Source organism: Chlorocebus sabaeus, chromosome 1, assembly GCF_047675955.1.
Source record: "Chlorocebus sabaeus isolate Y175 chromosome 1, mChlSab1.0.hap1, whole genome shotgun sequence".
Classification (NCBI taxonomy): Eukaryota; Metazoa; Chordata; class Mammalia; order Primates; family Cercopithecidae; genus Chlorocebus; species Chlorocebus sabaeus.
The window spans coordinates 17,032,217-17,056,565 of NC_132904.1; the positions used below are offsets into that span (position 1 = coordinate 17,032,217).

A 24,349-nucleotide genomic window follows, 5' to 3' on the forward strand; every position below is an offset into this window, starting at 1 on the left:
CAGAGAAAGCTCTGGTCACTGAATCACTCACATGCTGTTTAACCCACAGAGGCCTCTCCTTACCTTCCCCAGTGGTGAGAACGACAGCATAGGCTTTGATGGGTCCGTGGCTGGCTTCAAATCCACTGAACTTGACCTTTACTGAATTGTGACTGACAGATGTAATATTAGGGGATCCATCTGGAGGAGGGGGATCTAAAACAAAACAAAACACGATCACCCAATATTGAAAACCAAAGCAACACATTAGGTAGAGAACATGCTTCAGCGACCTCCTCAAGATCTTACTCTGGAAACTACATGCTGGGCTCTGCAAAGCAGCAAATCCAGAAGCAAAAAGCACGGAAGGAAACTGGTGAGGAGCAGAGACAGCAGATCCTGGGAAACCTGCCCGGCTCACAATGACCCCTTCAGGGCATCCAGTCACATCCCCAGGGCAGGCACCCAGCAGCCTTGTTTGGTTTTGCTATTGTTGTTTTGAACTGTGCATGCTTTTATTTTATTTTTTAACAGATTGATTGAAATATAATTAAAATACAACCAACGAGATGAAAGACTTGTACAGTGAAAACCACAAAACATTGATAAAATAAAGAAGACACAAATACATACAAAGACATCCCATGCTCATGGATTGGAAGACCTGATATTGTTGGAAGACTTGACACTACTCAAAACGATCTATAAATTCAATGCTACCCCATCAAAATCCCAATGGCAATTTTTACAGAATATAAAAAAAAAAAAAATCCTAAGGTTCATATGGAACAATGAAAGACCAGGAACAGCCAAAGTAGTATTGAAAAAGAATAAAGCTGGAGGTCTCCCACTTCCTGATTTCAAGATCTATTTATTCAAAGCTGCAGTAATTATAACAGTATATTACAGGCATAAAGACAGACATCAACCCACAGAACAGAATACTGAGCCCAGAATTAAACTCTCACACATACAGTCAACTTATCTTCAACAAGGGTGCCAAGAAGACACAATGGGGAAAAGACAGCCTCTTCAACAAATGGTGCTGGGAAAACTGAATATCCATGAGCAAAATAATAAAACTAGACCCCTATCTTACACCAGACACAAAAATAAACTCCGAATAGGTTCAAGACTTAAACATCAGACCTAAAGCTGTACACTGTTAAATTTGTTTAAAACAAAACACACACACACACACACACACATCGGGGAAGAGCTTCTTGACACAGTATTTACAACAGTTGCTTGGATACCACACAGAAAGCACAGCAACAAAAGCAAAAATAGACAAGCAAGATTAAATCAAACTGAAAAGGTTCTGCCCAGTAAAAGAAACCATCATTAGAGTAAGAAGTTAGTATCCTTGCATGGGGAAGCTAACCTGCCCTTGTCCTCTCCCCCAGTCCCTTCTGACTCGAGATGAGCCGGGTTCATTATCCTGAGATCAGGGGTGGAAGGAGAGTGAGAAAGAGACTGTGGTGGAACTCTAAGGTGTGGCCTTGGGAGCTGCACGCTGACACCACACGGACTTGGCCTGGCCCCAGGATCAGCCGGTCGGCTGAGAGCAAAGATGGAGCAGATGTCCAAGAAGAATAATCAAAGATGAGGTGGGAGAGAACGTACTTTCTACTGAGACCTGGCCACGGCACTGCCCCGTGTTCTTCATAAACAGTCCCCACATTTTTCCCAGAGTTGGTCTAAAATACCACCTAGAGAAACCCAACAGATCCTCTTCCCAGAAACCAGAAAAGCCCCCACAGGACCCTCCATGGATAACCTCCATGATTCTGCACCCTCCCTTTCCAAGCCAGGGTGTAGAGCCACTCTCTGAACTAACACAAAAGAAAGAACATGCTGAATTAAAGATGATCCACTCTACACACTCCCTCTCTACTTAAATTCATCTCACATATACAGTTTGGATTTTTTTATATTTTTTAAAAATAAATGAGATGGGATCTCGCTATGTTGCCCAGGCTGGTTTCAAACTCTTGGGCTCAAGCAATCCTTCCACCTCAGCCTCCCAAAGTGCTGGGATTACAGGCATAAGCCACCACACCCAGCCTGTTTTCATTATTATATATATTCAAGATTCAAGGAGACGGAAATCTGAACTCCAGAACAACCACAACATAATTGTCTAAACTTGCGGCCGATACAGCAGCCCCTAGCCATACGCAGCTGCCGAGCCCCTAAGAGGTGACCAGTTTGCATTCAGATGTGCTACAAGCATACAATACAGACGAGATATCAAAAACTTAGTACAAAAGAAGATGTAAAATAATTCATTAATATAGAAATTACATGTTGAAATAATACTTTTAATATACTAAGTTAAATGTTATTAATGTTAATTTCAGCTATTCCTTTTTATCTTTTTTTCAATGTGGCTTCTGGAAAACTTTAAATTATACCTGAGGCTCACATTGTCCATCTAGTGGATGGTCCTGTTCTAAACTACAAGCTTCAGCAACCTCGCAAGTACCTGGCAGCAGTGCCCGCTGGGAGGTGCTGTTCTCATGTCTAATGGTCAACTGCTAGCACAGGCTCTTGCATTTCCCATCAGCTCTATGCCCTATAGCTGGCCAGAGAAGGTCCATCCCCAGGTCCTTGCTCCAAAACTGGCAGCAGCATGCTAGCTCACCCACCACCAGACCTGGAAATCCTCTCCTTCTCAATGCTCTTCTCAGTCCAGTGCTCCAGGGGCCCTGTCGTCCATACTTCGCATAGAGTCCCTCACCACAGCACACAGTAAGCCACCAACAGATGTGGGCTAACGGACGACCAGGCGCAGTGGCTCAGGTGGGTGATCCCAACACTTTGGGAGGCCAAGGTGGGTGGATCACTTGAGGTCAGGAGTTCGAGACCAGCCCCGCCAATATGGTGAAACCCTATCTCTACTAAAAATACAAAAATTAGCCAGGCGTGGTGACATGTGTCTGTAGTCCCAGCTACTCGGGAGACTGAGCACCAGAATCGCGTGAACCCAGGAAGCAGAGGTTGCAGTGAGCTGAGATCGCGTCACTGCCCTCCAGCCTGGACAACAAGAGCAAGACTCCATCTCGAAAAAATATAAAAGAAAACATGGCAATGAGTTATGCTGTAAAGAAAAGGAGTTTTTAGAATGCAAAAAAGGAGCCTCTCTTACTCTGCTTTTTTTTCTTTCTATAGAATTACTATAGAATGAGAAACAAGTCTATGCCAATAAAAGCAAATATTTCAGGGGAAATAAAAAAACAAAAACAGGTTTCTAGTCCACACGTGCAGCCCCACTGGGTCAGCCGCTCCAGGAGTGGTCACCGTGCCATCTGGCCAGCCCCTGCCTTGGAGCCCACCTGTGATGCCAGTGGTGCAGGTGCTCTGCGTGGGGGCTGCCATCTTTCCACAGGACACGGTGGTGATGCTGATGTTGTACGAGGTAGAAAAATTCAAATACGTGACTTCTGTTCTATACTCAGTGCCATTCTCAGAGGAGCAGCTCTCCAGGTGGGTTGCATTGTCCCAGGCTCCACTGCTGACCTCCAGCTCAAAGCCTGCATTGGCACCAGGAGGGCAGGCCCATTTGAGAACCAGGGCTGGCTCTTTGGGGACCACTTCACAGTCAAAGGAGGCCACCGACGCGGGATCTGCAAAACAAGCACAGCACAGCATGAGGTTCCGGGACTTTTGCCTTTGCAAACACAGAAATAAGGAGTAGCAGAATCCTGGCGATGAGGAGGTGGGTGGGTGATGTGGTGGAAGAGGCAGGGGCTGACCCTGAATTGGGGGACACCAAACTGTGTGACCTTGGGTCAGTCACCCAACTGCTCTGAGCCTCGGCTACAGGACTCTTTGAAGAGTAAATTGAACAATGATGTCCGGCACCAAGAAAGATGCCTGGAAGAGACCAGGGCTCCATGAGAGGCAGCTACATCGTCCTGTGAGAGGTAGTGACATCCTCACTTGCACCATCTCATCTTGAGGACCCACCTCCTTTTTTTTTTTTTTTTTTTTTTGAGATGGAGTCTCGCTCTGTTGCCCAGGCTGGAGTGAAATGACGTGATCTCGGCTCACCTCAACCTCTGCCTCCCGGGTTCAAATGACTCCCCTGTCTCAGCCTCCCAAGTCGCTGGGACTACAGGTGCATGCCACCACACCCAGCTGATTTTTGTATTTTTAGTAGACACAGGGTTTCACCATGTTAGCCGGGATGTTCTCAATCTTTTGACCTCATGATCCACCCGCCTTGGCCTCCCAAAGTGCTAGGATTATAGGCGTGAGCCACCAGGCCCAGCCAAGGCCCTCTTGATGGTCCTTCTGAGACAGATGAGGCCCATACTGTCCCATCTGCAGATAAATCCACAGAGGCTCAGAAAGGTTAAGTAACTGGCTGATGATGACATGGCAGGTGATGAAGCCAAAACTAGATCCCAGGTTTTCTAAGTCTAAGTTCAAGACACTCTCTATTCACATAACATACTGCATCATCAATGACAAATGGTATCAGCTTCCTCATCTTCAAAATAGAGTGTTATTTGTCTCTGAGGGCCAATAGATTTTTACTGAGGACTAACATCAAACTCATGTAAATGGAAAACTCCATATTAAAACTGGAGGACAGTATTATCATTAACTGAATGTCACAGAATTTTAGAGCAGGAGAAGCTCTACCAAGGCACCTAGTGCAACTCCCACATTCGCCACCCAAAGCCTGGAAAGGTAATCTGAACACTGCACCTACTTTCACAGTTCCTGTTCCACCCATACTCAGTCATAAATGCTCGGATACACTTTTTCTCTGGCTATAGGCTACAAATAACTATAGCTAAGATAGATATCAGCAATGAAAGGCATCCAAATATCAAAGATGGGTGTCTAGACCAGGTGGGATGGAGCAGAGGTGACCCAAAGCTGCAGGGATTTCTGTGGCCACCCCACTGACCACTGAAAGGCCAGAGGCCATCACGGGTGGAGCTCCTACATTACCAGGCAGGCTGATCCCATGAGATCCCCACTTCCAAATCAGCCTGAACATATGAATGGCCTGCGCTAAAAAGGGAAGAGGTAGGAGCAAGGTGAGCAGAAAATGAGTAGTGCACAGGTGCTGAGTGATAAAGGTGCTACAGTCAGCACTGTGAGCAGAAGTGCCCACCACTGTCTGCAAAGTCTTCCCTGGACTGCCCTGAAAGCATCCTCAGTTACACACAGGGCTCTTCTCTTTATCACACATTTTGAGTTGCGAGATAGGTGAGGATCCAGATGGACACAAAGGCTGGGCATCATGTCAACAATAACCTTTCCATCTTCTCCAGCACAAAAGACAAACCAATGCCAGACATCATCCACGTCCTGGCCCAGCCCCACCCAAGCCTCACCTCCCACCTACACCCTCCTGTTCCTGTGGGTCCACTCCTCCCACCCTTGCCTCCCGCTCTTCCTCCAGCCTCCAGGACACGGTGGTGATGCTGCACAGGCCCCTCTGCACAAGCCTCTGCCTGTAATGCTCTCATGCCCTGATATCCAAATAGCTGGCTCCTTCCCTTTATTCAGATCTTTGCTCAAAAGTCACCTTCTCACTGAGGCCTTTCCTGAGCATCCTAGATAAACATTCCACTTCCTCCTTCCAAAATAAAAGTTCCAAGAAGGCAAGGACTTGACTGGCATATGGTATATGCTCAATAAATATTTATTGAATGCAGAAATGATGAGGGCATGGAGACAGCACCAATAAGCTAACAGGATGCCTCAGAAAGCTCGATCACTGCACATCACACAAAACCAAACAAACTACAGACTGTGGAGGACTGACCTGCAAGGTTAGCACCACTCAGGGAGGAGTCCAAGAGGCAGCTGGGGCTACACTCACCTGTACAGAATGACTTCCAGCCAGGTTCCAGTGACTTGATTCTGTCCCCTACTTGTGTGAAGATCTCCACCGTGTATGATGAGCCAGGTATTAATTCAGTGACAGTAGCGTTAGTAATTCCAATGCCCGTGACTACTTGTGTTGCGTTGCTGGAATTTCCAACCTTCTCAATAAGAAGGCAGTAGGAGTATGTGGGAGAGGCGTCATCAAAGTTCTGCCAACTTAAAGTTGCTGCTGTGGTGCTGGTACTTACATCAATGTTGGACACATTGCTGGGCCCTTGATTTTAAAAAAAGGCAATTCATGTAAAAGCACAGATTAACCAGAATTCCAGGACTATTTACTATATCCAAAAATAGCCTGGCTCATTTTAGAAAGAATGAATAAAGCTAATATTTGCTGGCTCAAAAGACGGAAAACTTCCCCAAAACACATCAAGAAAATAATTATACAGATTAAATCTCAAAAGAAGTTTAATTTAGGCTTCTTTTAATACTTCGTTTATTTCAAATATATTTTTAAGATATAATTTCTAATCTGTTTTTCAAATCTAATAGATGAAGGAGAAAAATATACTAAAAACATATTACAAACATCTTTACCATATATTTAATTCAAAGATTTGCAAAACACCTCCCTCACTGTCGCAGGTAAAGCTCCTCATCTGGGCAATATCTTCCAATACCAACATGACAAGGTGACCCTTCTCTACTCTGTATTCCCAAGGAATGACTAGAACAGTTTCAGTCTCCACTCCCAAGGAATCACTTCTTGCTTCTAATGACAATTCTAAGTTCACACAGCTTGAAGAACAGTGCCCCATGGGGACAGCAGAACCGTTGCTGAGACCAGTGTTTTCAACTTCAGCAGTTTCAGGGTCAACCTGGATCCTAGAAGCACACTGGCCATCATTTAACCAGTGCCTCCTCCAAGAGACGGTTAGAGAGGCTGTTCCTTAGAAGGGCATCCTAAGAGACTTACGTGTGTACTGTGTAGTGGAGCTGGGGTCCCCCGGGACGTGGTCCACTTCTGGAGAGATGGTAATGTTATATAAGGTACCCGGGATCAGGCCCTCGAAAGTGACCACGTTGTCAGATGTGTTTGTGTGGTTACAGCCATGCTTGGACTCTATGACTAAATGGTAGACATACTCGGAAGCATTGCCTGGGCTCTTCCACTCCAGCCGCATCTCCGTGGTGGTGACGTAGACCACGTGGATGTCAAACACTGCACTGGGAGCTGCTCAGAAGAAAGGAAGAAGGGAAACCCATTATTGACTATCATGAGGCCCAGCTTCCTCTCCAAGTGCTGTCGAGAGAACCTGCTCTTCTGCCATCACACTTTCAAATGAGTTCATAAAAGGCACACTCCAAAATCGAGCTGAGAAATGCACACACTCGGTGCTCTCAAGAATTTTAGCTCTTCTACAACGCAGACGAACTTCCCAGTTTATCTGACCAGTTCTCTAGTTTTTTGTTTTTGTCATAAAAATGAGCCCTTAGGCTGGGTGCAGTGGCTTATGCCTGTAATCCCAACATTTTGGGAGGCTGAGATGGGTGGCTCACTTGAGGTCAGGGGTTCGAGACCAGCTTAGCCAACATGCTGAAAACCCATCTCTACTGAAAATACAAATATTAGCTGGGTGTGGTGGTACACACCTATAATCCCAGCTACTTGGGAGGCTGGGGCACGAGAATCACTTGAACCCAGAAGGTAGAGGTCGCAGTGAGCCGAGATCACACCACTGCTGCACTCCAGCCTGGGCAACAGAATGAGACTCTGTCGCAAAAAAAAAAAAAAAAAAAAAAGAAGGCCAGGCACGGCGGCTCACGCCTGTAATCCCAGCACTTTGGGAGGCCGAGGCGGGCGGATCACATAAACTCAGGAGTCTGAGACCATCCTGACCAAGATGGAGAAACCTCATCTCTACTAAAAAAAAGTACAAAATTAGCCGGCTGTGGTGGCGTATGCCTGTAGTCCCAGCCACTGAGGCAGGAGAATGAATCGCTTGAACCCGGAAGGTGGAGGTTGTTTTGAGCTGAGATCGCGCCATCGCACTCCAGCCTGGGCGACAACAGCGTAACTCCGTCTCAAAAAAAAAAAAAAAAAAACCTTCAAGGGGTCATCTGAGGTGGAAATCACATTCAGTTTCTTGATATGGGTGCTGGTAACGAGGTGTGTTCAGTTTATAAAAGTTCATGAAGCTATGCGCTGAGGATACGTCCCTTTTCGGTATGTATATTACATCTCAATAGAGAGGTTTTTTTGTTTTGTTTTTTTAAATCACTCATTTAGAAGGAAACATCTCCCCGTGACACTGCCTGACACACTGAAGAGGAGAACTGAAATGGAGAGCTGACCTTTACTACGCTGCAGCATTTGAGGACGGATGAGGAAGGGAAGAAAACGGGCACACCCTGCACCCTCAGGGCAGAGTCAGAAGTGGAGTCCCCCACAGAAGCCCACCCGCCAATCATCTCCCCGCTGCACACTCAGCCACTTGCACCAGGGATGCCTACATCGAGGCCCGGAAGTAACCACGGAGGCAGGGCCGGTTTTCCAGGGCAGCTTTCAACCCCGTCTCTCTTTACCTGGCAACAAACATCGCCCGCCTCCAGGGAGAGGAAATGGGCAGGTAGGGGACAAAAAAGGGAAATGCTTTCATTGCAAACACCTTGTCCTAAAAAATAAAAAAAAGTGCCATGTTTACGTATGATCTACTCCAAAATTAATTTTTTTTTTTTAAATCTTAAGTGCATTCTCCTTAAAGAGAAGCCGCTGGGAGAAGCCTTTGTTTCCTACTGGCAGATTCCTGGTGTCAAAGGGATTCCACAGACAAAAGACCATGAAAGGCAGCCTTTGCCTATAAACATAAAAAACTAGAAACAACCTAAATATTCAATAACATGGGGGGAGGGCTGTGGGCACTGTGATATGGCTGCATGATGAAATATTCTGCAGCCACTAAAAACATGAAGACCATGATAACTAGAGGGGAAAGTTGTGGTATAGACTGAGTAAAAAAAAAAAATTCAAATACAAAACAAAAGTACTCGTATAATAATTACAGTAATACAAGCAAAATGTGGACATAGAGAGAAAAGGAATGTGGTTGGGTTAGAAAAGTAGAGATATTTGTTTCTTTTCCTTTTTATTGTGGTAAGACATACATACCATAATATTCATCATCTTAACCATCTGTCAGTGTACAATTCAGTGTCATCAACATTCACAATGTTGTGTAACCATCACCACTACCTGTACCCAAAACACTGTTATCATCCCCAGCATAAACTGTAGCCATGAAATAATAATGCCCACTCCCTCCTCTGCACAGCCCCTGGTAACCTCTATTCTAATTTCTGCAGAATATTAAGTTGCCTAATCTACGTACTCAGGTAAGTGGAATCATCCAGTATTTGTCCTTCTGTGTCTGGCTTATTTCACTTAGCATGATATCCTCAAGATCCATCCATGTTGTACCATGAATCAGAATTTCTTTCTTTTTAAGGCTGAATAATACTCTGTTGTATGGATGAACCACATTTTGTCTATCCAGTCACTTGTTGATGGGATCTTCGGTCCCCCTTTGGCTACCGTGAACAATGCTACTACTATAAACACTGATGTACAAATAACTGTCCAAGGCCCTGTTTTCAATTCTTTTGGAGATATACATAGGACTGGAATTACTGGATCATATGGTATTCATTTCCTTTTTTCAAAATTGCTTTTAATGCTGTTAAGCTGACTTTTTCCAATAACAATAAAGGTTGTTCAATAATAGAAAGGTAACTCCCAAAGAGTTTAGATCTTATAGCAAGCCTTCTTGACTTTCATTCAATGGGACCACTGAATGAAATGGGTCCTTTGAGACAATGGAATTCCAGGCAGGTGTTAAAATTACCATGTGAAAATTACCCTGCAGAAATACTGATATTAAGAGGAAAGAACATTCACAATAAACTATAGTAAAAGAGATGCCTTCTCCTCACTAATACTAAACTTTACTGCTGTACCACATCAAAGTGTCAATCTACATGGTGGATAAGCACTTGGTCTTAGACACCAGACACAAGTCAGTTTGCCACCTCATCACTCTGGGCCAGTTACTTAAGTTCGCGGAGCCCCCATTTCTTACTCTAGGACAGAAATGATAATAATACCTGCTCCATGAAGTTGTGTTAAAAATGTAAAATACAGTATGAGAGCACTCAGCACTTTGTAGACCCCCAACATATTATATTATTGTTACAGTAAGTTCTGAGCAATAGCAAGTAGCACGATATCACACATCCCCGTCAGTGGTGATCCTCTTACCATTATCCACATCCTTAAAAGACAGAAGAAACATGTTGATGTTAAGACTTCATGTCAACAGTCTAAAATGCAGACTTGCAAAGGGAATACTGCATTTCATCTGAGGGATGCATTTTAGTAGACCCCTTATTTCGGAAGCAGATCCTCTGAGTGACTATTGGTGCTTAACCTAACCAGCACAGTTGAAGAAGCTTCTTCAAGGAGAATCTCAAAAGCCTAACTCATTTCATGTGTGTTTCAAGGAATCTGTCCCATTTCTTTATTCTACCCTCTGTATAAAAGATTTCAACTATCTTGAATCAAAGATCTAGGAAGACTGTATGTTTTTCAACCTTTCAAAAAAAATAATTTCAAATTTTTAAAACGATAAAAAACATTACTCTCTAGAATTTTCCAGAAGTTTCTCCTGTAGGCTAGAAACAATTTAATAATTTATTTAAACTGTTTCTATAAAAAAAATTTTTTTTTTTGAGACAGGGTCTCCCAGGCTGATGCTGGTCTGCAACCGCTGGGTCAAGCAAATCCTCCTGCCGCAGCCTCTCAAGTAGCTGGGACTATGGGTGCAGGCCACCGTAGCTGACTACAAAATGATTTTATCAATTTCAATTAGCCTAGAACTGACAAACTATCACATCACAGTGTTGTGTATGAAAGACTGTCAAGAGTCCACCTGCCCAACACAGCACAGTAGTTAATTTCTAACACATCTTGACCAGAGGTTCTTAAACTTTTTGCTCTCAGGACTTCTTTACCTTCTTAAAGGTTATTAAGGCTCTCAGAGAATTTGTATTTACATAGGTTATATTTATTAAGATTTACTGTATCGGGGATTTAAAATGAAGAAATTTTTTAAATGTAAGAATCTACAGCATATATTCCATTAGCCCTCAGAGAGACAGTGTCATCCCATGTCAGATCAAAGTTGGAAAACTCCAAAAGAGAATGAGAATGAAAAAGTCAAGTAACATTTTAGTATTGTTACGATAATACTACCTTGGAGACACCTTGAAAGAACCTAGGGATCCCTAGAGAGCCCTGGACCACAATTTGAAAACCACTGATCTAGCCCAGAGGTCAGCAAACATTCTCTGTAATGGCCAGAAAATAAATATCTCAGGCTTCACAAGCCACACATTCTCTGTTGCCACTACTCAATTCTAGCACCAAAGTAGACATAGACAGTACATAAGCAAATGAACATGGCTGTGATCCAATAAAACTTTATTTACAAAAACAGACAGTGAGCCAAATTTGGCGTAGGGGCCATTCTTATCTGCCAACTCTGTTTCAGATGATGGAATTCCAGGCAGGTGTTCAAATCATCTTGTAGAAATATTGTATTAAGAGGAAAGAATATTCATAATTAATTGGCAAGTTGGGGAAAAGGCAGATTACAAAACCACGTGTACAGATGGCCTCACCGCGGTGGCGCACACCTGTAATCCCAGCGTTTTGGGAGGCTGAGGTGGGTGGATCACTTGAGATCAGGAGATCAAGACCAGCCTGGCCAATATGGCAAAACCCCGTCTCTACTAAAAGTATAAAAATTAACCAGGTGTGGTGGCACACACCTGTAATTCCAGCTACTCAGGAGGGTGAGGCACAAGAATAGCTTTGCTTGAACCCAGGAGGTGGAGGTTGCAGTGAGCCGAGATCACGCCACTGCACTCCAGCCCGGGTGACAGGGTAAGACTGTCTCAAAAATATATATATATATATATGTGTGTGTGTGTGTGTGTGTATGTATTATATATATGTATTAAATATGTATGTATTAAATATATGTAAGTATACATGTTTTAAAATTATAAAATGTCATACATCAAGAGTGATTATCTCTGTTTGATGGTTTCCATGTAAGTTTTTTCTACTTGCCTGTATTTCATATAATAAGCATTACTGTTATTATGAAAATTGTTAAAGGTTTTTCTTAGATAATTAAAAGAAAAACAATATTTGGAAACATTATGTTTATTAATTATGCTGATTTCCTTTAAGAAACATGACGGTTTAACAGAAAAGCCTATTTGCTTACCAGTTCTATTGCAAACTGTCCGAGACGCCCCTTCAGTCCCATTTGGTCCTTCTGGAACTATTTCAAAGCAATACTTGGTTCCAGGGAACAAGTCATCAATGATAATACTTTGGTTGGTGGTTATTTCTACCCAAGCAACCTCCTGCACACAGGATATGCATGTGATATGCATCTGAAAGGATTCTGCATCATGGCTACTCCACGCTAAGCCGATCTCCGTCGTGCTGACCACTGTCACTCGGAAGTCAGAAACTGGACCAGGGGCTATGCAAAGAAAGTAAACAACTAGATTAAAAATATATTTCTCCAGGAGACAGGGATGTCCCACTTCAGAAAATATTTACACTGAGATGAAATGTACACTTAGGACACCTGATCCCTCTCTTTGTCTTCTTTGTATCATCATCTACAACACGAGCCCCTCAGAAACAGCTGTTTCTGGCCATGGAGAGAGCACTTGACCATGAGAGTGCAGAAGCTCCGTGCTCACACTGCACACAATCGTTCACAGGAAATGAGAGGAGGCGTGAGCTCCTGTGGTCCAGGGCTCAGGCTCTGGAGGAGAACCTTAGCCACATGGGCTGCTTTATCTTGAATGCATTACTAGCCTCCCAGAGCCTCTGTTCAGGGACGGACAGCAGAGACCACTCTTGACCCCCAAAATCCATTTCCCTGTTTTCCCTTCATCATACCCACCCAGATTTTTAGCACTGTGTGTGCACAGCTGTTCAAACAAAGACCACATTTCCCAGCCTCCCATGCAGCTAGATGTTGCATGTGACTAAGTTTTGGTCAACAGAGCGAGAGCAGAGGTACTGGGTGACTTCTAGGAAATGTCCTTTAAGGGTGGAGCACAACCTTCTGCCCTTCCTCCTTCTTATAGCTGGAGTGTGGATGCGATGACTGGAGCTCACGCTGCCTGGCTCTAGAACCAACACTACAGCAGTGGCTGCAGCTTCCTGATCCCAGGATCACAGCTCAGAACATACACCCCTGGATCCAGCAACTACAGCAGGGACTTCCTGATTCCTCCCTCTGCTGTCTGTGACCAAGGTGGTGACTCTCCAGGGGGTCAGCTCTGCAGCCTTGTCCAGGAGTCATTTCTTGGGGCCAGGCCTAACGCCTGCTCCCCAGCTGTTATGAGCTGACTTGTGCTCCCTCACTCCCAAATGCATATGTTTATGTCCTAACCCTCAAGACCTCAGAATGTGGCTGTCTTTGGAGATAGAGTCTTTAAAGAGGTAATTAAGTTAATGTGAGGTCATGAAGGTAGGCCCTAATCCAGCAATACTGGTGTCCTTACAAAGGGAGATGAGGACATAGGCACACGAAGACTAAGGACAACCACGTGAGGGAGAAGACAGTCATCTATAAGCCAAGAGGGAGGCCTCAGAAGAAACCACACCTGCCGTTGCCTTAATCTTTAACCTTCAGCCTCCAGAACTATAAGAAAGTCTATTTCTGTTGTTTAAGCCACACAGCCTTTGGTACTTGTTCTGGTAACCCTAGCGAACTAATACGCCAGCTCTTCCAATGATTCTGTGACACCTCAATTGCCAGGATAAATCCCTTTTGGTTAAAAGAGCTCACAGTTTCTGTTTCATGCAACTGAGTCCTGGATAACCCTGTCCTGCCTAGCACTGGGCTTCTGTTACAGGAGGGAGAAATAAACCCGTCTTGTTTAAGCCATGGATACTTGGGGTTTGTTGTTGTTGTTTTTAGTGGTGCTATTCGTGGCTGAACCTAATCCTAACTAATAAATAGTAAAAGAGTAAAAGGTAAAGAAATGCAAGCATATTTCATTTTCCCAAAGAGCCAGTCCAAAATACATCTGTAAGAATGCTGAGGTGTGCTTCCTGGGAAGGAATGGACGTTCTTGTGGGATAAGCCCTGGGTCCAGAGCCACACACGCCTGGGTTCAAGTCCAGCTCTGCCACTCACTAGCTCTGTGGCCCTGGGCAAACTGTTCCGCCATGAGGGTGTCGCTCCCTCATCTGTAAAAGGGGACCCCAATACCTATCTTGGAGGCCACTGCAGTGTCTATAAATCTCCTGGCACAGTGCAGAATGCAATGCTGGTGTCACTACTATCGTTTAATCGTATATAATCAATATTATACCACCATACCACTAGTGCACCATTACTGTTTTATTTTACATTACTGGACCTTCTTTGGAACCAAAAGCTTTTTATTTGCTGCATAAAATCTTAGTTTTAAGGGACATTTAAACAAACAAAGATGAGATGCAGCTGTGCCAGTGATTCATTATAATGTCAGCACCCAAGACACAAGGGGACATGAATATCCAGGTCATTTTTGTCTCCATGTATTAATTCACTCTAGGTCTCCTCCACACTGGAGAGGGAGTTACAAGCGCAGGCTCCAGGTGAGAAATACCAGAGGCTTAATCTCACCTCTGCCACTTTCCAGCTGTGACACCTGTCTAGCCCCTCTCTCAGCCTTGGCTTCCTATCTATAAAATAAGGCTACTGCCAACCACGTCGCAGGGCTGTTGTGAGCATATCATGTGCCAGTGCAAGGAAAGCATGTCACACGAAGCTCGGCGTGTGGTCAGCTGACAGTCACCATTATTATATCACACACCCTGTGTTCGGGCCTACCATGTAGCACGACAGCAGGAAAGGGTGGCGAGAGCCAGGCATGAACTCACGGGTGTACACTTGGAGGAAGCCCGGTGTGCCCTCAGTGTCCCCTAGGAAAGGACACACTGTGATGCGGTAGAAGGTGCTTGAGCGGAGTCCCGAGATGACAGCGCGAGCCTCGCTGACGGTGAGATTAGGAGAATCTGTCTCCCCGGCCACATGTATCTTGTAGGTATAGTTAGACGACGACTCATTATCACTGACTTTCCAGGTCAGGGTCAGGCTTGTGGCACTGATATTCACAACGGTGACGTCAAAAACCTGAATAGCATCTGTGAGAACACAAGAGGAGTTCAAAATAACCAGAACATCCAAGGCAGAGGGAGGGAGAGGTCATCAGGGCATGCTGTCGAGCCCAGGAAACTCCTGGGGAGTGTTCCTTCCTCCTCTGCACCATCAGCCACGGCTAGGAAAGCATGAGGGTCCCAGCCAAAGTCAGGCATCATCAGGCAGTGAAGAAACAACCTGGCCAATGGCACCTACAGGGTTATTCTTTGTCCCTTTTTGTAAGTTGACTTTAGAGATTTGACCTAAATGATGACTTGGACTCTATGCGTGTCTTACCCTAGGGCCAGGGGCACCCAGAAAAGTTGTCAAACACAAATGATGCAAAAGCGAACACTGCGATCTACGTGATCGCCTGAGATCACAGAAGTCAGGACGAGGCCGGCCTGGGTTCCAGGGCTCACTCTGCTGTGACACCCAGTTGGGCCGCAGGAAAACCACTTGAGCTCAGTTTCCTCATCTATAAAACTGGGAGAGCAATCCTAACCTCAAGAAAAGACAACCCAAGTGCCAGTTATTCGCCACCTGCCCACCCCACCCTCCCGACGTATCTGCTGTCCTTCCCTCACCTGCTCTGTGCCCAGGAGGTTGACCCTGCACAAGGCATCACAGGGGGGTCTTGCCACGCGGGCTGTGACCAGGTTCCACCATGAGCCAATGGGCAGGCCCTTGAAGGGCCACAGGAGAAAGGAGTCGGTGCCTTCCTCCATCGCCTCCTGCTCTGGGCCTCCTGTTCTGACACAGCTGTGTCCTCCACTGCCCCAGCTCTCACTGGGCTCCAGAAACACCCTGTCCTCCTCTAGCCCTTCAGTCCTCAAGGTGGCTTTCTGCTGTGGACGAGTCTTGGGTGCCTCAACAATGTCCTCTGATGGTTTCCTTAACCCTGCCCCACCTAACTAGTCACTTGAAAAGTGCAGGGTGCTCTGAGGTGGGTGGAAATGTGTGTGTGTGTGTGTGTGTGTGTGTGTGTGTGTGTGTGTGTGTTGCAACAGACTGAATGTTTCTGGCCCCATAAAATTCCTGTGTTGAAATCCTAAGCCCTGTGATATGATGGTTTTTGGAGGTGGGGCTTTGGGGAGGTAATTAGGTCATGGATTACCTCCCTCCCAAATGGTATTAGTGCCCTTATCAAAAAGGCTGGAGAGAAATCCCTCCCTCACCCCTTCAACCACATGAAGACCCAGGGAGCCTGCAACCCGGAAGAGGACGACGGTGTTCACCCAGAGCCCAGGCATGCTGCAGCACCCCAGTCTCAGACTTCCAGCCTCCAGAACCCTGAGAAATAAATGTTCATTGTTTACGCCATCTAGTGCATGGCCATTTGTTACAGCAGCCCAAACTGAATCAGATCTATTTATACACACACACTCGCCCCTTAGAGAGAGGGAAAGGCTACTATAATGATTATTTACCAAGCATGAAGACAGTTCAATGCAAACCAGGATGTGTGTGAATTCACACCACCAAGAGCCTGAGATGTAATCACTACTACTTTGCTTTTGCTCAAATTGCTTTAAAAAACAGGGACCCCAGGCCCACACGAATTCATGAGTCATTTGAGCAAATCAGGCAAAGGGCCCTTCTCCTGGCTGGACCCAGCCCTGGGTGCATGGCTTGATGCAGGGCACACAGGCCAGATTTCAGCCCCTTTCACCCTCTCACGCAAGCTTACCATGTGCAGGACACCCCACCACTGCCAACCGCACCCATGTAGGAGCCCCTCCCTCCTCCTCCAACTAACCCACCCTCTGAAATCCAAGCCCTCCTCACCCGAGAGCCTCCCGCCTGCCACTCCTGCCAGGTTACTGCGGACCCAATGAAGTCAGGTGGCCTCTCCTACAGCCACATCCTCCCCACCCACCCCGACGTTAGCAAAACAAGTACAAGGGGAAAGAAGGACACAAATGGACCCTCCTTCAATGTGGATACCACGAAAAGCTGTCATTCCTTACAGACATGGCTTCTCACCGATGTCTTGCCAAAACTTCTAGCCCCGTACAAGTAACACAGCCTGGCCAGTAACTACCTCTAGGTATTCCCAAACGTGTTCCCCTCCCGCTCTTTTCACCAAAGCCTCCAAATATTGGTGAACTTACAGAGTGAAAGTGCTGATAAATTACAGCGAGGAAGCAGCAATGTGCATTTCAACAAGCATTTCAACAGAAAGACTGGTACGAATGACGAGGGCAGGAGACAAAACGAAACTCACTTTCTTAACTCAAAGTAGGGGAAAAATAAGCAATAATGATCTATTTTTAAAGAGGAAAGTATGACGCCAGTTTGTGTCATCGGCCACCACGCAGAGCTGTGAAAGACGGCGCGAGGCAATGCCCGGTGCTCGCACACAGGGGCTGCTCCGTGTATTTGATTTCACTTAATGAGAGATGTGCACTGCCCATGGAGTTAAGAAGAAACTGAGCAGATCTGCTCTGTCCAAAATCTCCGCCAGAAAGCTCCCTCTGACATCAAAACTAGTTGTTATGCAAGAAATCACTCAGAATCGGAATCACAGGAGACAGAACACTGCGCTAGGAAACTCTGGCTGCCACCATTTTACAAAGCTCAACCTACTTGTCCTGAACTCTATGGTCTGGGGCTGTCCTTCTGTGCCATTCGCTGCCTGGGAATAAACGGTGGCATTGTATCGGGTGCCAGGCTTTAACTCGACAAGCAGGACTTCCGTGTCTCGGGACTGCTGGCTGGAGGATGAGTCCGCAGGTCCCAGGAGGGACTCATTGTGCCCAGGGGCGGTGGGGCTGCCTGCCCGGCTTCTCTCTGTGTTGCTGGCATCTGTTTCAAGCACAGGAGACAAAAAGACATCAACCTCAAGAGGGACACATCCCCCATCTTCCTTTGGAGCCCCCCGCCCCATCAGATGGCCATCAGACAGTGGCCACAGTTGGTGCTCCATCAATATCTGCTCCCTTCCTCCTCCAGAGAGAGAAGCAGCCCCATAAGAAGGCCTGATAGCTCCATCTCCATTTGTACTGTTATTCCAGTAGCACCACAGATATCTGGTGCTTCTCTTTCAAACTCTGCTTATTTCAGGTCATTCTCCCTTCTTTGGGACGTTTTCTTCTCCTGTCCCAGCATGGATTTCCAGGGATAGCTCTGTGAAGCAGACTTTGCTAATCAGACCCCACTCAAGACACGTTTCCCTGGACCAGACCTTGGCTGGTGGGGCAGCTGCAGGGTGTGAAACGGGAGCAGCTGGGCTCCTTGAGTGTGCAGAGGGAGCTGCTCTGAGAATGAAGCTGACGAACAGCAAGAAGCAGGAGGGAGGGATGAGAATTGCCTCATCTCTTTCTCTAAGGCTTCCCGCTAGCAGGAAAATCCACACGAGACAATAAATTGTTCCTTCTGTCTGAGCTATCCAAAGTCTGGTTTCTGTCACTTGCAAGCAAGGACCCTGACATCCACTCTGTGGCTGTTTTCCTAAGTGTACAATGCAGGTTAAGTTCCTGTCCTCCTCGTGGAGTTAGCCTGGGGATCCTCTACAAATGCTCTGAAATCTGCAAATAACAACGCCAACGTCACCCAGCAGACGTGATAAGTTCCTCTGAAGGCCCAACTTGGGTTGACACAGCTGTTATTTGCTCAATTGAAAGAGAGAAAGCTAAAGGGGCCTCCACTTTCCCGGGTACCAGACTCTACACAGTTTCAATCCTTATTGCTGTTCTCAGCCCCAATGTGTTCCCCTGTAAAATCAGAACACGTTTCCTTCCTTCCTCATGCAGGTGGGGGATCAAACTAAAATGCGGAGGAAAAGCCCTCTATAAATTCTAAATCTCCATACACATGGAAGAGCAATTTATTTTTTAAAACATTAAGATACTGAAAGTGAGAACCAGTAAGGGAGATGGGAGGTACCCTTTGTAACTCACCCAAGCCACCTTCTGTGCCCAGAGGGTCTCCCTCTGTCTTATCTGATTGTAGAAGATATGGGTTGATGCTGTATTGAACCCCTGGCTTCAGGCCTGAGATATTGACTGCGAAGTCTTGAGTCGACTCCTCATAGCTTCCAATGCCTTCAAGAAGCACCCGGCAGGAGGCAGTGCCATCGCCATTGCTCCAGGAGAGAGTAGCCTGCCTCACACCCGTGAGGGCAACACGGAGACCAGAAACTGGAATCGGCTCTATTTTTAAAACACAACATGCATTAATGGAATAAGAGATATGCAGTCACCTTCATTAAGAATGACTAGGGTTCAGTGCTGGGAGCAGGTTTTCAAAGAAAAGAAAAAAAGAAAGAATGAGGTCACTGAGGTCCTGATGTGACTCACTAAAAATACTTCCTTTCTATCACAGTCCAATGCATTTCCATCATTTCACAGCAGGGCTGGGGGAGAAAATAATAACGCGGAAAAGAAGAAAAAACCTTAAAACTGAAATTGTTTAGGATCCACACTGGTCTCCAAGATTAACCCCAATAGTGACTGGACACTCTTCTAAATTGTCCCTTTTAAACGGTAGCATTTAATTACATGTGTTTTAGCTATCAGGAACAAAGCCTCAACTAAAGTGACTGCCTACTAATCTAAAGGTCTCAACTTGTCAAGACAATGCAAATAATATCACTCTAAATTACCGTGATATTTGAAGTAAGCAGCACATAAGACATCCCAGCCCCGAGGGGATTTTTCAGAAGACATTCCATCTCCACTATATCCTGGCCCTTCCTCCCATCACCTTATTTGGTTGATGGTGACATAAGTCAAACCACGTCACCCAAAATGACATGCACTCCCCTCACTTTTCCGATAAGAACACGGAGACCCAGAGAGGCAGGGCGGTTTGCTCAAGAATGCACACTCCCAGTAGCAGTGGGGACAGGAGAACCAGGGCTGCAGCTTCACGAACAGAAAAGCACAGGTAGGGCTGCAGATAGAGCCCTGCCTGAGGGCTGCAGCGGTCTGAAGGTGAAGACGTTGGCCTAGATGATTCTAAGGCACCGTCCAGCTCCGAAACAGTGAGATGATTCCTCACAGCACATGTCTCTCATGCAAAGATTTCTAAATCAGGTCAGTCGTGTCTTTTTGTTTTATTAAGTAACGCGGAACCAATCAATTCCCAGCTCGGTGACTGTGGATAGCTGTTATGAACATCACTGCACCACAGTGGTCTAGAGTTAGACTCCGGGTTCCAGCCCCACCACTTGAAGCTCAGTCACTCTGAGACGCCGGAAGAAACTTAACTTCTCCACATTACAGCGTCTTCCACTGCAGCCCCCAGGGTTACTGTGAGGACAAAATAACAGTAAGGACAGCGAGGCACACGGTCCGTGCTCAATACGCAGCAGCTGACGGACCGGCTCCAAAGCAGCCCTGCGCTCGGGGCTGTAAGGCAGATAAACACGCTCAGCCCCTCTACCGGTGCTTCCTGCCCCTCCGCATCCCCTTTCCCACGGCCACCCCCTCGGGCTCACCTTGTCCTCATCACCATTTCCAAGTTCTGTGCTCTTTTCTCTCATTCTCATCTCTTCTGTCATCTCTCTGTGCTCTCCTTCTTTTCCTCTCTTTCACAAGGTAACAGAGCAAACCTTTACAGCGGGTTCCCCCCGCTCCCCCACAAAATAGGGCTCTGAGGGGCTCCAGGAGTTTTGTGAGGGTGCCCGTGACACCCGTTTCTTTGGCTCTTTTCTCTTCAGCTCTTTTTGTTTTTACTTATTGAGCTCCTGGGCAAGGTTTTGTTTAAAGAAATAGTTTCCTGACTAAAAATGTTGGAAGCTACTGGTTTCGTGTTTGCTGCTCCACGCTGGACCTTGTTCACCTCCAGCCGTGGGGGCTCCAAGAGTTCAGGTGCCCATGGGCGACTCCAGCCCCTGAGATCACACCCCCAAGTCCCCCAGGTCAGAAAACTAACAGAGGACCTCTTTTTTCAATTTTTGGTTCTCTTCACCTTAAAAAAGAGTTTCTCCACCTGTTTTTTAAAAATGTTTGGTTCTTTTCAGCTTAAAAAAAGAGCTAAGTTTGCAGCTCTAATAGATGGCTTAGGCACTGACATCTAAGATAAATCAAAATCTAAACTATCAAATCTGAATTAAAATTTAAATATCATCAAGCTCTTATTTCATTTGAAACACACACTCCTCTATAAAATACACCAAACTTCCCTGCCCAACAGAAACTCCTGGGAATACAAACACAGCTTCAATTTCCTGGGAGCTTAAAAGGCTGGTAATTACCATGAAAACACGTTTTTAAGGAAGTCTCTACTCCTGAGTCTTAACAGAAAAGTAGGTATTAACCAACAATAACGGACGATTTGTAAAATCACACAGAAGTAGTTAGAACTTCCCAAAACACAGAGGGCCTTCATACTGAATGATGTGGTCACCAGAAATCCGAGGCTTGCAAAAACACAGCACCTTTTCTCCTCTTCTAGTTTATGAAAACCACTCTCTTCCCAACAGGCAACTTGAATGGACAAGGCCCTAGAATACAGGATAATACGAAATGGTTTGTCATCATCCCTGGGAGCCAGTCATCTTACCTGTGACGACATTTATGACTCTGGGATCTCCCCAAGTCTCATTGCCTGTTCCTGGAGTGACGGAGAACACATATGAAGTTCCAGGACGTAAGCCTGTGATGTTACACCGTGGTTGACACACAACAGTAACTGTCTCGTTTCCCATCTCATTCTTAACCACACACTTGTACTCGGAAGCAGCTGAGTCGTTACTTTTCCAGGTTAAGATCACATTGGTTGGACTGATGGAAACAGCTTTAATGTCAAACACAGGACTGGGCCCTATATTGTTTTCAAAAAAAAAAAAATTATTGCACTTCAAAAAGAAATGTAAGAGCGAGGTCTGCTCTATATGTCTAGTTTCCAGAAGTGACTTTCCAATCACAGAGTTTTATCTCTTTGCTTCCTAGAATTCCCTGCACCAGAATTTATTTAAATCCATATGCATACATGTATGTGTGTATGTTAGTAAAACAGAAGCCTTTGGAACAGAAGCAAAACTGATAGAAGTTGGTCGTGTTGGCTGTGACTTAAAAATGGGGTTAAGTCTGTATAGAAGCTGATACAAAAAGAGACCAAACTTTGGGAGGCCAAGGCGGACGGATCCCCTGAGATCAGGAGTTCAAGACCAGCCTGGCCAACATGGTGAAACCCCATCTCTACTACAAAAATACAAAAATTAGCTGGGCATGGTGGCAGGTGCCTGTAATCCTAGCTACTTGGGAGGCTGAGGCAGGAGAATCACTTGAACCCGGGAGGTGGAGGTTGCAGTGAGCCGAGATCGCACCACTGCACTTCCAGCCTGGGTGACAAGACTGAGACTCCGTCTCAAAATTTAAAAAAAAGAGATCAAAGATGCAAAATGAGTCCATCTCCCCATTCTCAGAAAACGCTGCATGATGCAGAAGCACATGCTAACTTTTTTGCCAAACTCTGACATCTAGAAGGAAGCTCAGTGGTTTTCTGACATAAAGATAGCAGGGGCCGAGCAGCATAAAAAGAAAAGAACTGGTCTTGGAACCCAGATCTGGGATTAAAGACCTGCTCCATCCATTAGCTGTGTGACCTAGAATTAGTCCCTTCAAACCTCTCCGTCTCCAATTCCTCTGTTGACAGCTCTAGCACACCACACTAAACACAATCAATTATTATTGAACCACCATGATACGATAAACAAGGGACAAGATTTGGACATTAGAAATCGGGTTTCAGGGTCCAATTCTGCTAGTCGCTCACCATGCAATTTTACTCAAAGTAATCTCACCTCTCTGAACCTAAGTTTCATCATCTTAGATGTACAAGATCGTAAACCAGTGGAAGCCATCAGGGTTACTAACTGTAGAACTACCAAATGGATGCATCCTAATTAAGCTGAAGACTGAGGAGTAATAACCAGAAACTGAAGAGTAAAACCCAGGTGATATGGCCATCATTCTCAAGGAGCTTGGGACTAATCCCAAAGGAGTAAAGATGGCATAAGTGTTACCATCTTGGTATGTGCATGGGAAGTGTGCCTCACCTGGCTCATGGGATATACAAACATTCATCCAATCAATAAAAAAACTGCAGGAAGCCAGGCACACTGGCTCATGCCTGTAATCCCAGCACTTTGGGAGGCCGAGGCAGACAGATCATTTGAGGTCAGGAGTTTGACACCAAGCCTGGCCAACATGGTGAAACCCTGTCTCTACCAAAAATACAAAAATTAGTTGGGCATGGTGGCAGCCACCTGTGATCCCAGCTACTCAGGAGGCTGAGGCAGGAGAATCGCTTGAACCCAGGAGGCGGAGGTTGCAGTGAGCCAAGATCGCGCCACTACACTCCAGCCTGGGCAACAGAGCGAGACTCTGTCTCAAAAGAAAAAAATTAATTAATTAATTAAAAAGGCAGGAGAAGAAAGAAGAGAAGGGAAAATGGAACAAGCAGGGAAGGATCCTGTGGCCCACAATTCAACAAACACCATGCCAGAAGGCCCCTCCAGGCTTGAGTGTCCTCTTTATAAAGTGACACGTTCACAGAGTCAGAGTGGCATATTTGGAAGATGATCGCAGCTGCTCCCATTTACAATCAGTAACAATGATGGTGGTGAGGATAATGATAAAACAGTAACAATAGTTGCAGTGATACAGGTAGCAAGAACAGCAGCACTCCTTTTGAGAGGCCAACCATGTCCCAGATGCTATACAGTATGTTCTCATTTATGCCTCACAACAACTTCATGAGAAAAGTATGGCACCATTTTTTTTTTTTTTTTTTTTTTTGAGACAAAGTCATGCTCATCACCCAGGCTGGAGTGCAATGGCACAATCTCAGCTCACCGCAGCCTCTGCCTCCCAGGTTCAAGCGATTCTCCTGCTTCATCCTCCCGAGTAGCTGGGATTACAGGCGCCCGCCACCACGCCCAGCTAATGGCACCATTTTAAAGAAGGAGAAATGCTTTAAGAAGTAAATTTTATTGATTCACACAGGAATTCTGGGAAGGTTTTGGAAAAGCAAGTTCTTAAGTTCAGAAAAGAAAGCACAGTTAACAATATTTTTTGGTCAAATGTTTTTTCTGCATCTGCTGAAATGATCGTACGGTTTCTGTCCTTCATTCTGTTAATATGGTGTAGCACATGTATTGTTTCGCACAAGTTGAACCCTTTTTGCATTTCTGGGAAGAATCCCACTTGATCATGGTGAATGATCTGTTTAATATGCTGTTAAATTAGGTTTGCTAGTGTTTGGTTAAAGATTTTTGCATCTTG

The 24,349-nt window shown here is 45.5% G+C and overlaps 1 protein-coding gene across 2 annotated transcripts in view; it reads right to left on the reverse strand.

The window, feature by feature from the left end:
• The window catches only part of PTPRJ (protein tyrosine phosphatase receptor type J), a 221,537-nt gene that overhangs the window by 27,448 nt on the left and 169,740 nt on the right, over positions 1-24,349 (reverse strand). For both annotated transcript variants that reach the window (XM_073016259.1, XM_037999319.2), the window contains exons 4-12: positions 21,624-21,884; positions 19,016-19,267; positions 17,703-17,921; positions 14,855-15,118; positions 12,183-12,446; positions 6,809-7,066; positions 5,828-6,106; positions 3,318-3,608; positions 64-195 (exon numbers count right to left, since the gene is read on the reverse strand). In XM_073016259.1, the coding sequence (XP_072872360.1) occupies positions 64-195; positions 3,318-3,608; positions 5,828-6,106; positions 6,809-7,066; positions 12,183-12,446; positions 14,855-15,118; positions 17,703-17,921; positions 19,016-19,267; positions 21,624-21,884 (2,220 nt within the window). The remainder of the gene's footprint in view (positions 1-63; positions 196-3,317; positions 3,609-5,827; positions 6,107-6,808; positions 7,067-12,182; positions 12,447-14,854; positions 15,119-17,702; positions 17,922-19,015; positions 19,268-21,623; positions 21,885-24,349) is intronic.